At 37.1% G+C, this 15374-nt stretch overlaps 2 protein-coding genes and 1 long non-coding RNA gene across 3 annotated transcripts in view; 1 reads left to right on the top strand and 2 right to left on the bottom strand.

Moving 5' to 3' along the window:
• Positions 1-1695: 1695 nt before the first annotated feature.
• Positions 1696-5584, bottom strand: LOC122094028 (vesicle-associated protein 4-1-like). The gene is made up of 7 exons (XM_042664628.1): positions 4994-5584; positions 4365-4435; positions 3964-4045; positions 3741-3859; positions 2552-2629; positions 2317-2436; positions 1696-2228 (listed from the first exon to the last, which is right to left on the bottom strand). The coding sequence occupies exons 1-7, from the start codon at positions 5241-5243 to the stop codon at positions 2169-2171; spliced, it is 780 nt and encodes a 259-aa protein (XP_042520562.1). The 5' UTR covers positions 5244-5584; the 3' UTR covers positions 1696-2168.
• A 1143-nt stretch (positions 5585-6727) lies between these two features.
• On the top strand, positions 6728-7747 carry LOC122094030. The gene is made up of 2 exons (XR_006144612.1): positions 6728-7137; positions 7541-7747. It is a non-coding gene; the product is annotated as an uncharacterized LOC122094030 (long non-coding RNA).
• A 2361-nt stretch (positions 7748-10108) lies between these two features.
• LOC122094029 overlaps positions 10109-15374 on the bottom strand; it is a 6440-nt gene continuing 1174 nt past the window's right edge. The window contains exon 3 of the mRNA XM_042664629.1: positions 10109-10399. Within this exon, the coding sequence (XP_042520563.1) occupies positions 10232-10399 (168 nt within the window). The 3' untranslated portion in view covers positions 10109-10231. The remainder of the gene's footprint in view (positions 10400-15374) is intronic.

Raw genomic sequence — 15374 nt, 5'->3', positions numbered from 1 at the left:
CAAATTACTTCATCTTCTTCATCATTCAAAAGGTTTGGCAAATATACTCAAGTTTGGCTACAAGACTCATGTTTTAAATTCTATGATCTTCTAATTCATAGTGAAAGACATAACTGATTTGAAATACTTAAAAAGTTCCTCATTCAGGTTAATATTTTCTATCCCTGCTCCTCCTATCCTTAAAGCTGGGTTTGTTTTTTGCCATAAAATTTTTTAGGGAAATGAATACTCATTAATCGCATAGCCGCTGCGCCCACACCAGAGGGCAGTGAAAAAACACCCCCACTCTTATGAAACAGAAACCCACCCCATATTCATGCCCATGTGTGGCCCTTCATTAGCCCCTGTACTAACAAAATCAAGGAACGTTGGAGAGAAAGTGCAGGGCCGTATGACCAGGAGAGTTCTCTTCACCATATATTTTATAGAAGAGTAATTACTATTTAAAAATTTTTAAATAACTTTACCAAAAAAACACTTAGGATTATATAAGAAACATGCTGCCACCCATGTGACAAGCTTATAGATACTTTGTAACAATTCCAAAGGGGAGAGTTCTCTGAGCATAGGGTAGGGAACAGAGAGAGAGAGAAAGAGACTAACACCCTTGCACGTTTCTCTCCATCACACGTGGTGACCTCACCAACCTCCAATATACAACACTATTTTGTCACATCTCATTAACTCGGTTAGTGTGCTCTTCTATACCGTTTGTTCAGAGAACGCTCTACCTTTTAAATATGGCTGTTGCTCACTCACTAATAGTAGTGATAGCCCAAACATAGAAAACAAAAGAAAGAAAATAGAATAAAGAGATCCAGTAACCGCGTCGGAAAAGTAGATTAGACACCACCACCACCCTCCAAATTCCCTACCACTGCACTCATTGGCATTATTTAGCATATATTCATCTCCCCCACCTCTTTCTCTACTTTGCGATGTACGACTTCGTGTGCCTGTTGAGAATTTTGGTGAATGTGCTTTGGGTCACTGGGAGTGCTCATCTATGCATTGATTGCTCAGGGAATATACATTTACCATTCTACACAGGTTCTCCCCCATCCACACACCGGGTTCAATAGCATTAATCACCATATGCCACACTCAGTACAGAGGAGGTTCTGAGATCACTATAAACACATCCAAGCATACAAATAACAATGAAAACAGATCACCACCTAGGTCACCCAAGGGCCTCCCGCTTCATATCCATCGACAATTCCCAAGCTGGGACCGATCAGGTTATTGTGACCCCTATGGCCAAAAATACAGAGGAACCCATAAGGTCTATCATCAACTCTACCCAAGAGAGATCCCACTCAACATCATACACCAAGTGCACTACATAATGAGCCACCTAGTTCAATTGATGAGGCCACCCAGGAATATCACCTCTCTAATACAACATTTTCAAATTGTTTCACCATTCCCACAGCAGAGATCTCAACTAGCCTTCAACCCAACTACTTGAGGTTGGGTTGGGTTGCCAAGAAATAAGGTAGCACTATTTTTAAGAACATGTCAGCACTCATATTTATTTAAACTACCTCAACCAAACTCATACTGTTGTCATATAATCAAATAACTCATCTGGTGCATTAACACATCATGGTTCATCCACAAGATCCAGAACTGCAGACATTTCCTACCAAATAAAAAGGCAACAAGCACTACCAGGGACTGGGCACATTATGATGCATCAGAACAGAGCTCTAAGTTAAGTAATTGGAATACAAAGACAATGTGTCTGTCAATACATCGAAGAAACATTTACACACAGAAGAACTAAATGAAAAACAGTTCTAACCAATAATTCACTTCCCATTGAAAACACTTATTTCCGCACGAAGCAAAAATCCCATTTATCTACAAGGAGAAGGATATAGATGCAGACATTTTTCTCCTCTATTTTTTTTTTTTTTTTTTTTTTTTGGGGGGGGGGGGGGGGGGGAGGGGAGGGGGTGGTCTACTCCATAGGCGCAGCAGATTGAAGTATAGAAAACTCCATTAGATTCACCTCACATTTTATTTTCTAGCTGAACCTGAAGATAGATCCCCATACATTATAAACCCTTAGACAAAAGGGGTTGAAATTGACATTTCTTTCTCCACAGTACATAATGATTCATCCAAGTAAAGCAGCGCTTACAACAGAAGCAGTTTGCACTTTACACTGAATCAGAACCTTCAACCTGTTGCCGTGCCAGGTATCTTTCCCTTCGTTCTTTCTACAAAAGACAACATAGGAAAACATAAGTCTAGTAAAATAAAAGAATGACCATATAAGGGAAGAAAACCTTGACAGAACTAATTTACCCATTCATCTATAACAAGCCCTTCCCCAACAATTTTTGGGCCCGTGTCCTCTGGAGGTTTCTTTCGTGCTTCCAGTGCAGCTTCTGCCTCAGCCAACTGTCGCTTGAGTTTCTCCAGTGCCTTAAAATAAACCATATTATAATTTATGGGCAATATAAAATCATAAATTAATTATGAACACGCACACACACACACACACACACACACACACACACAGTACTGTTGTCCTCCTTACAGGGCTAGGACGTTCCACATCTAAGAATTCAACCCGGAGAATCTGCTCAACTGCTACTTGATCTTTCTGCTCATCGAACTGCATCTCAGAAAATGTCAAGTTACAAATTTCCATCAGGCAACAGAACCTTTATTTCTTTCTCCCCACTGCACGGAGAGGAGATCCAGAATGATAAAGTGATTGCTAACCAGTTAAACGTAAAAAAATACCTTACTAGGAATTTGAAAGTGGCAGCCACAAAAAAATCAGAACAAGGGGAAAGTACTAAAATGTTTCTAATAAAGCTCACACGAAATATGATAATTGATAATTATCTCAATAGTTACTATTACGAATTCAGTAGTTTCAATGAACCGATAATCCCAACTGCCCATAAAAATATTACAAAGAAAAAAAAAAAATGATTCCAATACTAGATCGGATGGAATCCCAATAATGCCCAAAATATGAATACCAAAGCCAGGTCAGAATGGAGACTGAGAATTATACACCTAAACTAAACTATTTAGGTCCCCAAAGTTCATTCCAATCTGTTATTCATGTGAGTTATCAACGTGGGTAATTTTCGTCAGAAGATTGCCTAGTTCCAAAATATGCTGTCTTATTAATGTCATTGATACTGCAAGCAATATTAGAAGTGAAAACTTAGGATTTTGGCCGAAGCAGACTTCTGAGTAATAAAGCCAGTTCAATATTCCAAAAAATATTGACAGACTAAGATACCATAAAATACATCAGAAACAAAAGTCAAAATAGAAGGTTATTATTAAAAAATAAATAAATAAAGAGGTTCCAGGAGGTACATGATTTAGCCAATGAGAAGAGGCATCTCATGTCAAGTAACCTTTTAACAGCGGATCTAAATCAAATTCACCCATACCCACCAGCATTTGAAAACACATAATCGGGGATCAAATCGGTCGGCACCAATTCCAATCCAATCAAAATCAGTCCCAAGAACCCTAGAATCGGTCCTCAGATCTCAAAACTCACCGTTTCTAGGGTTTCTTGGCATGAATCACCTATATTGATCTGATTACCAATATTTTAAACTGTGATCCTTGCTCAATTTCACGACAAATTTGAAAATATAAGGTGGTCATGTGAGCATTTTAGGCATGAACTAACAAATTGAGGTGGCAAGCCAGAACATACACTAGTAACTATTCACCATAGAAAAGCCACTCACCAGCTCTGGCACGTAATCCATTCCTCCTTTTACTTTTAGGCTCACAATCTTAAATTTAACCTTGGACTTCTGATCTACTTGTTTCTCATTGTTCTCAGGTTGCTCCACAAACTTGAACACTACAAGATCAAAATCAAAGTCAGATACAAAATATGCTTAAGAATTAAATCAGAAAAAAAGGAATGCAAAGTACAAATCAACCCAACAACGGCTATTTTATTACCAGTTGCAATGAGACTTTCTCCCGGATCAAGGATACCCCCTGGAGGTCGCATGAAACAGCTTTTTGGTGCAGTTGTTTGAAACTAAAGCACCCAAAGAAATTTCCCATCAGATGTTTCAATCCAGTGATAGTTCTAAACTTGTAATAACACAAGAATGGGCGACAGATAACAAGCGGAAACACATTCAACATACTAAATCCAGTACACAGCATCCAGGTTCTATCATGTATTAAACCATCACAAGACCATGAGCACATATGAATAACCAAGATAAGAACTTATAATCAGGATTTTAAGCATAAAACTTGATTTCATTTCCCTCCCTGAGATTTGGAACCTATCTGCTTGAGCAGTAGGACAGAAATCTACAAAAACAAGTAGAGATTGTTTACATCCATACCTTGAAAGCTACATGAGACTTGCTAGTGTTTTTTATCCTAATCGCGCTTCGGACTTGTTTGCCAGGTTCATCTTCAACAAAAACAGGGGTAAAAAGGAAATTAACAATCAGGTAATAAATAAGTAAATAGAACGCCCCAAATCAACAATCTTGAACACTAATACAATCATTCATTTAGGAAAGATATTGATTTTTTGTTTAAAGAGACCATGATTTTCTGCAATGTGTACAGCAAACGGTTCAAGGAACTGTGAGAGAAAGCAAACCCAGAAAACAACAACGCGCCTGTATGTCATAAGTGTAGGAATCGATTAAGATAAAAAATCAAACTAATTAAACAAACATGGGAACTAAGTCAAAGCTCATTAGGAAAAGAAAACCAAAGCATCTTTAAGAATTGAACAAATAAAGGCAACATAATCAAAACCCAAATTCCTAAGCTAGCTAAGACAACCCATCAACAGAAAATGAAAACGACGGAGATCCAATACAAGCAAAATGAAGAAACCCAGTTCTGCAAATAGATCAAATCAACGAACCCGCTACAACAAAACCCCAAACGAAAACAAAATTAAAAGGAAAAATTAACCCAAGTCAACGGGGAGAAAATCAACGAAACCTAAACATACAAGGGAAGTACAGCTTGCTGGGGGGATCAAGGCGAAGTCTACGCCTCGTCGGAAGCAAAGATCTAGCGACTGATGAAACGGTGCTTGAAGGCTGATGATTAGATCCATCGAGGTGTTGCTGGTTGTGATTCTGATGGTGAAGATTCTGCGAAGCAGATGACGAAGAAGCATTTCCTGCTTGCCAAAAGGGCATTCTACATAGACTCCAAACGTTACCTTCTGAATGAGAATTCTCGTCAGCAATAGCCATCCTTTTATACCGGATTCTGCTCCACTTCACTACTAAGCCTGTGTGGCTGTGTCAGTCCATTAACAAAGCGACTCACTCCCACCTCTGGCGACTGGATTTCGCCAAGAGACTTGAAGAAATTTCAGGACAGAAAATAAGATCACACAGCTCACCCTTTTGAGGAACTTTTGAGCCTCTCTCTCTCTCTCTCTCTACCGCTTTCGCTGGTTTTGATTGGGAAACGGCGGTGGCAACTTTACTCTGTTGTGAAAGAGGGAGGACGGGACAGAGTAGACAGGTCGGATCTTAAAATAAGGAATTCACTGTAATTGAGACGTGAGTTTCACGTCCGTTCGATGTGGTTCCCGCTTTTCCCTCCCAAATTCTACTCCACGTCCGAAGCTCAATTATTATTTTTATTATTTTTAAATTATTTTATAGGTGTGGAAATGGAAATAGAAATGGAATCCAAGCTCATCCTTCGAAGTACCTGTAACTACCCTGTACCGAACCCATGAAGGATACCAATTCTCGTGACCTTACTCATAAGTCTTAAGTCTACCCCCTCTGTCCTTTCTATGTAGGATCATTCGCTTGTCTAAACGTTTCAACCACTATCACTCCCCCCTTGTGCTGACTCGTGGATTCTTGGCATTTTCACTGAATTTGAAATAAAAAAAAAAAAAATGCTATCTAATCGCATGGCCTTTGCACCCGTGTGAGGATCAATGAGAGAGCATGTAAGGACATCAACAGTAGTGGATATTTTGTATTTCATAAGAGTTGGGTTATCATTTCATCTCTATGTGCCTACGCATAAAGGCCACATGCCTAGTTAATGTTCTTGTTAAGGCATTATTTTCAAAATTAGATGGGTTAGATGGGCTGATTTGAATCAAAATCAACTTTCATTGGGCCGTTCCCAATTTTGACTGATTCTGATCAACTAGTTTTTTTTATGGAAACTAGGGCCATTAGGATCGTTTCTTCATCGATTTTGACCAGTGTATCTGAATTTCAAACCCAATTTTTTTCAATTGATGATGTTTGGAGTTTGACAAAAGATTTTAAACTAGAATTAGACCGGTTCCAAAAACCCAAGAATCATTCCTTCATATCTGAGAGCTCGCAATTTTGTTATGAAAAATCCTAAAATTGATCCCTTTTTTTCCATTCTATGGGAATGAAAAAAAGGAAGAAAGCATTTGGCATCAACTTGATGTTTTTTGATTTTTTTTTTAAATGAAAAAAAAAAAAACATTAAAAACGCAAAATTATAAAAAGATGAAATCTTATTGTATTATTTCGGTTTCATTCAAAAATAAATAAATAAATAATTAGGGCAATCATTCACGAAACAAGTTTCATCAAATCCCATTTTTTGTGTTTTAAAAAGAGCATTTTTACACGAATTGAAAATTCTGTTTATTACAAGAAACGTCGTTTTTCTTGGAACTGAATGATTACAAATAGTGCAAAATCAGGATCGAATAAGTCCCAAGTCCTAACAGTCCAAAAACCCTAAAATCAGCTACTTTGGAACACTCGGAATCGGGATCGATCACAATTGATTCTGATCTGAATCGGCTATGTAGATCCTGAATTCCTGATCAAGACCCGAATCCAGTTTCTTAAGTCTGTATTAAAAGACAAAATAGCCCCAGAAAGGGTAGATGGCTTCCTGGAAGATTCAAACATGTCTTACAGATGGGAGAGTGGTGCAGCGACAGCAAAAGCAAGTGGGAATGAGGAGATAAAAAACAGATGGATAGGATTGTTGACTTGGAAAACGAGTGGATTAATTTCCTCTTGTAATTTTAAAAATCTCAAGTGGGTTACCACTTACCACGATATGGGAAGAGAGACGAGAAGAGAAGATTACTGTGTGATTTAAGTCGGCAAAGGTGGTTGAGAGGTAGGAAAGATTGAATGTTTTTGGTTTTCCTACTTTTATTAATGCATTTTGAATCTTCAACTTATTTCATTAATGGCAGTCCAACCAAGTGAGTTCCAAATCTTGAATGGATTTGAAACATAGTGTGAACAAGGAATTTGCAGTGGAGAAAAATATCCAGTGAAGGGTCTTTGTTTCTTCTCCTCTGAAACTGGAAAAAGCCTGAGAGTCCTTATCTCACGTATCTGATACGTCCCCATCCCATTTTTGAAATTTCTCTTCACTTAAACTACTGACCCTGAAAAGTTAGAGACTTACAGTTGGTTCTAACAGTCAAATTGGAGTCCAACCCATGACATAGAATACAAGTCTAACACAACTGGAAGCAGCTGGGAATTGTTTTACTTCTTTCTCCTTCGTGCAGGTAGATTGTTTGATTGTGGGTCTAAGAGGATTGATGAGAGATAGACTGAAGAGTCCCATAACCTGTTGTGGTTGTTGGGTCAAGTCTCATGAAATTACATTTCACCATGGACATTTCTAATTACTATTTTCAGCTAAGGAGACTGGTGACATCTGATCAACTGTGTAATCTTAGAATCCAATTCTCTATGGAATTGTAAGAGTCAAATTGGAGTCCAACCCAAGACTTAGAATTTCAAGTCTAACACAACAGGTGGCAGGTGTTAATTGTTTTAATTCCTTCTCCTTAGTGCAGTTACATTGTATGTTTGTGAGTCTGAATATTGATGAGAGATTGGCTAGGCAGACGGGTTACATCTTATCAACAATAGTCTTAGAATCCAATTCTCTGTGGAGTAGTGACAATCAAATTGGACAAGACTTAGAATCCTCCATACAATTAGATTGTTTGTTTGTTTGTGGGTTGAAGATGATTGATGAGATGTTGGATTTGGAAGGACTGAACAGTCTCAGAACCTGTTGTGGGTGGGTCATGTCTCATGAAAATACATTTCACCATGGACAAACCCATTTCTATTTGCAGCTGAAACTAGGCAGGCTGGTGAGATCTGATCATATATAGTCTTAGAATCCAACTCTTTGTGGAGTTGTAACAATCAAATTGGAGAAGACTTAGAATTTAAGTATATCACAACTGGAAGGAACTGCTAATTGATTTCATTCCTTCTCCTTCATACAATTGGATTGTTTGTTTGTGGGTCTGTGATGATTGATGAGAGATTGGATTCCAAGGACTGAACAATATCAGAACTTATTGCGATTGGGTCATATCTCAGGAAAATACATTTACATTCTCATTTCTGTTTGCAACTGAAACTAGGAAAACTTGTGATATCTGATCAAATAGTCTTAGAATCCAATTCTCTGTCACAACCTTTTCTTCTTCTTTCCAATTTGGATCAGTTTTGATTAGATTGATCTCAAACTGGTGCAGAAATTTGAGCCTTATCTATATAAATCGATTGCTTTCTGCTTTTTTAGATGTCTTTTTCTTAATGTGGGACAAATACTCCTTAGATGCTGCTTCCTGAACACTTCTCGAACAGAATATTTCAATTTTCAAGCCTCTGGTGGATAGTGATTAGCGCACTCCACAATCCTCATTCCTTTTTGTCTAATCAAAATAGTATTTGCCAACAAACTGATTAAATATTAGCTTGGAAATCACATGTTGTACTTGCACTACACCCTTTGCAAAATGGAAAGGATATCTACTGTTCATCAACTAAAAAAGTGAACTAAATGCTTGTAAAAGTAGTATATCACAGTAATTAGATTTTTTCTTTATGGGAATTGGAAGATGAAGTTAGTTAGTTGAGTAATTAATATTTCTGCTACCCATTTGGTCATTGGAGAATCTGGTTCAGTCCCCTTCTGGTCCCATACTCCATACTTGATTGTCCTCCATTTACCGACTGGTACAACCGTACTAGTTTAACAGAGCATGGGCAAATTCTTTGGCCACAGACGGTACCCACAGCCTCTGTTCCCATCACCCTTTATGACACTACTGGGAGTCTGGGACTAGCTATAGGGACTTCTTTTGGTGCTTCAACCTTTCTCTGTTTTTAACTTCTTATGGTATGGTCATGCATGAATCGGTCTATCCTGGGTCCTGCCACTCCGGAGCGAGTGATCATACGAAGTTTGAGGTTGTGTTAGATCAAACACCCAGAAATACGAAAAATAAATAGATAATAAATCCGCATGACATAGAGATTTAATGAGATTCACACACCAATGTGGTGTGTTATGTCCTCGGGCAAAGAAGAAGATGTTTCATTATGTAAAAGAGAGATTACACCCAAGCAGCGACGAGAAAACTCGCCCTGAAACCCTAGCTCTAAAAAAACCCACTAAAATACAATGACTTTCTCAACAAGACAACAGTACATTATATACTCCAAGTCACAGGTCGACCCATTGGGTCACTGTCGATCCGATCGAACCATACCACAAGGGTTACGCCCTGCACCCCCATAAGAGATCAGTGATGGGCTTCGGGCCCAACCCCTTTGCTTCCATCATAGATCTCATAAAACTTTCCATTCATGTTACCACCGAAATATGTCGGATTGAGTCAATGTTCAAAACAGATCAAGAATTCGAGACAAACTTAACGGGCAAAATTTGACCATTTCTAGTTGATTCTTGATTGAGGTAAGGTTGCTCTATTGTGACCAAGTGATCATGGGTTTAAGTAAAAAATAAACAGCCTCTATACCAAAGGGGGTAAGGCTGAGTACATTATGACCTCTCTAGAACCTGCAGTGGCAGGAGCCTCGTGCATCAGATGCGCTATTTCTGAGTTTTAAAACTCAGGATCAATTAGATCCGAATTTGAAGGTAAACCCTAATCCCTTTGTGGGGAAAATTTTGTCAAATTGGTTTGAATGCCATAGCTCCTAGTGTTCAGAGAAAATGTGAATTTTTGAGTTGCTATTTCCCTTCAATTTTGAAACTAAATTTAATTTCAATCATGTTGAGCAGTTAGTGGTTAGCCTGTTTATGGGTTAGAAGTAGACATGGTCATTAATCCCTGGATGAGTAGAAGCAGCTAAATACACACCAAAACTAATAAAGATAGGGCTACTTATATTGCATAATCAACTTATAACAGGCAACAACAACCTTAGATTTGAAAATCAGACTCATCCCATTGAAGAACTGCAGAATCCAAATTCTGCTCTCTTTTGAGCTTGTCCTTGAGAAACCAATCACAGATCCTCCCAGCATTAAGTTCCTCAATTGGCAAGCCTTCTTGCTCTGATATCACTCTAAGTAGATTTAGTGATGAGATCTACATACAAAAACAAAGTACTATTACAATTATGAAAGCATAGAATCACTTGGAAAGATACAGATTAATGGGCAATATGCATTGGATTTTTTTCTCTTTTGTTTCTTTCTCTGTTCTTTTTCAACATTCTAAACAGCGACCAAAGCATATGAGATTGTCATTAGAGTAATGTTCCAGCATGAAATGATGTGTTGTGCTATAACAGTGAACTCTTTCTTTTTTTTTTTTGGTTCTATTCTTTCCCCCTCTAATTCTATCTAAACCCATGAAGTGTTCATAATAATGTTGTCAGGGTAAAGGTAATCCCAATTATGCACTTTGATCCATGCAAGGGGAACAACATTAGGGGATGACTACTTATGCCACTCATGGCCTATGGTTGAAGGGATGTCAAATTCCAGTCCAAATTGGTTGGACTGATTGAAACAGACCGAAAAAAACCAAACCAAACACTTACCATTTTTCGTTTTGATTTGGGTTTTGAAAAAATGGAAAGCAATCGGACCAACCAAAACAAAAAAATTGGACTAAACCCATAAAAATCCGATAAAAACCCATCAAGCCAAAAATCGACGAAAACCCAAAATCAAACCAGACCAAAGTCTAATCTCACTTTGACGATTCAACTTTGATTTGATCCGACGCACGCATTCAAACCAAATCAAATCAAACCAACCATTTGATACCCTATCCTTAAATAGTAAACACATTCCACATCCTTCCATTCTCCAACTCAATAATTCATTTTATTCATTGAATCAAAATAGCCCTCTAATCACGCACAAGAAGATCCAATTTATGGGCTTTAGACCCTCTTTTCTCCTTTTTTTAAGTGCATCGGATACCTTGGGTTTGTTTATATTGTGGGGGACGGTGGAACAGTGAACAGAGTAGACCTTAAGGTGTCAAGACACTCCGTGTTGCCAAGACCCAATTGGGTTGGGCTTCCACTTTTTCCACCGCAACAAGTGGAATCAGGAGTCAGGACCAAACACTAATTGTGGGCTCCATCCATCTATGCTACCTTAATTTTTACGTTATCGATGATAAGTACAATTCATATTATTAGAGATATTAGTCTTCTCTCTCTCTCTCTCTCTCTCTCGAATTTTAGTACTCCATTTTGGCTCTCATCTTAGCCCCTCATTCTCCACCCCAACATCACTATAAAACATAGAAGATAAAATAATATAAAATAGGACTATTCAAGAATCAGATTTGGGCCTATCAATGGAAAAGACTTTGATCCGTATCAGGTCCATATTGACCCCTCAATATTAGGCAGACATAGACTAACTATTATTCGATCATATGAGGATCCACTTTTATTTTAATATCCGATTAATAGTAAAAAGAAAAAATGAATATTATTAAAAGGTATATCCTTTCCAATTAAGACATGTTCATTTTTTAAATAGGTGTATAATATGGTAAAAACAGAAAGAAAAGATTCATGGTTTAGGTCAACCATGAATCATGGTCTTAGTATTGGGATTGATACTAATATAGATCGACCATACTATTTAGATCAGACTATTTTGTCCTTCAAAACACCTTGTGACTATCCACATTTAAAATTTGGGGTCCGTCTCAAATAGATAGGTCACATTTTAGGACACTCCAAATTATTTGTGAGTGATGTACTATATTGGTTAGATGAAAGCTTGATATAACATTCCTACCTTCGTACTATCCCGTTAAGTCACACGTTCCATTTCCTGTATGATTAGACACCTATGGTAAAGAGACTACTAGAATGGACAATTGAGTATGTCCGCCTTGCATGGGTAAATGGGAAATGTTAATCATATTGGGTTAGACTGAGTATTGACCCGATTCGTTCGTGATCGCCCACTTGGGGTAATCATAGATCCATTAAGATTAGGAACCCTAGTTGGCCAAATCTCTATAAATAAGAGGTTTGGCCACAATAAAATAGGATTTTGGACCTAATCTCAAAAGATCTCTCTCCCTATTCTCTTCTTTCTCTCTCAATTGAGAGAGTGTGCCTTTTAAGGATATTCATTGCAATCCTTGGATTTGGAGGTGAAATATTGCCTTGTAAGATCACCACAATCCTTCGTTAGTCGTTATTCGTGCAGATCGATGCGTAGTGCAACCCGATCCATTTTACTGCGTGGAAAACTTCATCAAAATAATCCCCTTTCCTCTATTTGCTTTTCGTTTTATAGAGATTTTTTCCTTTATATAATATTTTCAATGGTTGAATGCTCATCCAATTTTTCGGAGCTTTATATCTCAACAAGAAAATTAGGTAAAGTAGAGACTCAACAGGTTGATAGATTCACAAATTTGAGCACCAATAGAATTGCCACATGACAGAAATCTTGGCCATCTCTAAGGGCTTCTTATGGTTAGGTTGTTTAGGTCCTTTAGGACAACTTGAGAACAATCAGGTTTATTATATCGTCCTCTCACCTTCCACTCAGGTAACGACTTGCTTAGGATTAGTGTCGCGAATCTAGATATTATTCCAACATGATATCAGAGCGAAGAGATTGGGTGTTTGAACTTTGATAATTGTGAGGGGCTTGCGTTATGTGTTGTGTCCACATGTTGTGCCCTCTTGGTGTCACATGCAAAGCTATGTTTATGTGTGGGCTTACATGTGTAGGGTGTTGTTTTGTTGATATTATGGTCACCCTAACTTAACCATTCGAGTTTGTATATATCTATTGAATTATATGTCATGTAATAAATAACATAAAAGTGAAGAGATATGTTCGAAATGTTGTGTGGTTTGCGTATTCCTTAAAACTTATAGGAAATTTTTATAAGGCAATCAAATAATTAACTACAATGTATGATGCCAAATGTTGAACAGTTAAGGAGCATCATATAGATACTCTCAGTGTAGCAGAGATGAGAATGTTGAAATGGATGAGTGGCAAAAACTATTAAGGATAAATAAATAAAAATCATATAAGATCTAAAAAAAGAAATTCGTTTTCAGTAGCCTTTAGATGCTTCAGTACAAAATAGTGATTTGATTGAAAATGAAGAAACTAAAAGAGCTATAGGCAAAACTAAAATGATCTTAAGAGAAATGGTGAGAAGAAACATGCATAACCTAATTATTGTATCAAGTATGACCTCAAATAGTGCTGATTAGAACGCAATGATCTATGCAACCAACTCCATTAAATAGGAATATGGTTGAGTAGTAGTTGTTGTTGTGTAAAAATAAGTATGACATAATACATAAATTAGTTCCGTAAAATGGCTAAATTACAATATAATTCCAACTATATTGTAATAATAAAAGAATTAGGGATAAATCATTTTACTATCTCGTAGGATGGTGACAACTTTTGTGTTATCCTATTAAAATATGACACATCAAGTATGGTTTGAAGAATCTTTAAATTATTACAGAAAAAAAAGAATCTTTATTTAAAAAAGAAAACCTAGAGACCTGAGAAAATTGAAGAATGCGTAAATGAAAAGTTAAAGAGCAACACGGCCCACACACATGATACACATGATGATTCATTGGATTAAAATAGGCTACTAAATTTAATGTGTCCCATGACTCTCATCTAGAGAACTACCTACCTTGCCAATGGTCAAATCATCATTCCATTCTTTATCAGAAAAAGAAAATAATAATAAATAAAAAGATCAAACCATTCCTTTACATGTCACGACTTAGAAATAAAACATGTCATTTAAAAATAAAACGCATGTAAAATGGGTTAAAATAGTATTCAGTGATAAATATGCAAGTGGTGAAAAGTACTTTACCATGTGCTGCTATATACGTCGATGTTTCTAGGGTAGTGGTTTGTTTCATCCATCCACTAGGCTGAATGATTCTGTCAATGGCATGCATGTACGCGTGTGTATATATATATATATATATATATACTATCGTTATGTTGAACAAACATTGTAGATTTGAGGTTTTTTATTTTAAGGTTATTAGGCAAGTGTTCTTGCCACGAGTTCGAATATTCTTGAGAGATCTTATAATTGTCATTTTCTTCTTCCATTATTGTAGCACACCATATCACTGTGTGAACCTCGTTAAATCCTTGTATCTTGCATGAATTTGTTTTTAATTTTCTTCGCATTTGTTCTAACAAAATCTTATGTTTATCATAACTTTTATCCAAATGAATTTCATTTTATCCAAAAAAATAAAACTTATCTATCGAGAGAAATTGCGCACTGAACTTTGCTCAACACTCAAACATATACTCTTTTTGCTTTCCGAACTACCTTTAAAGGTGTTCTTAATCAAGATTATAGATATTGGTATCAGACTCAAAGCATTATGCACTTTTACCTTTTGCTTGAAAGTAAGTTATCCAACTGTTGAGCTGATCATACCTAAGTTCAAATTCCGCCCATGTGGGTGATCGGGTAGGTTGAGGGTGGTTTATGGAGTAGGAATCTGGAAAAGTTTTCCTTGTACCCGAAAAATGCAAAGTGGGCTGCAAAATGGGTCAGGCTGGGTTGGATCAATTCATAAAATTTAGATGGGCCAAGTCTGAGGCCTGGCCTCATCTAGATCAAACAAGACCAGGAATTGGGCCAGTCTGAGTTGCAGCACTCCCAGTGGAGAGTTTACTAAGGAGTAAGGACCCAAGCCCTTTAACCCTGCGTGGTGCCCAGGGATTTAGTTCTCTGGAATTGGGATCGATCAACGATATTATTCAGATCGATCCATATCAATCTATATTAAGGGTAAGGGTGTAAATTGGTCAGTTCAGTTTGGTTTTGGTCGGGTTAAATCGATTTCAGTCTAAGAATGAGGGAGAGCAAAACCAATCCATTAAGGAACTTCGGTTTTTGATCTGTTTTGGTTTTGATCCAGTTTGGTTTCGATTTATTTCAGTTTTTCAATATTGTGTTAATATCGGTTTATTATTGGGGCTTGAACCATAATGAAATCTTACATTTATAACTTATAGTGAAAAGATTTGACAAAAAAAAAAAAAAAAAAAACTTT

This window comes from Macadamia integrifolia, chromosome 11, assembly GCF_013358625.1.
Source record: "Macadamia integrifolia cultivar HAES 741 chromosome 11, SCU_Mint_v3, whole genome shotgun sequence".
In the NCBI taxonomy this organism is placed as follows: Eukaryota; Viridiplantae; Streptophyta; class Magnoliopsida; order Proteales; family Proteaceae; genus Macadamia; species Macadamia integrifolia.
This window is presented reverse-complemented; position numbering and strand designations above follow the sequence as displayed.

Bases quoted from the DNA above. Each gene is read 5' to 3' on its own strand.
- LOC122094028 (XM_042664628.1), bottom strand. From the start codon at position 5,243: ATGGCTATTGCTGACGAGAATTCTCATTCAGAAGGTAACGTTTGGAGT. The intron at 4,436-4,993 runs GTATGTTTAGGT...TTTTTGTTGAAG, and splicing joins CAGCAAGCTGTACTTCCCTT to ATGAACCTGGCAAACAAGTC. The intron at 3,860-3,963 runs GTAATAAAATAG...TTGATCTTGTAG, and splicing joins AGAAAGTCTCATTGCAACTG to TGTTCAAGTTTGTGGAGCAA.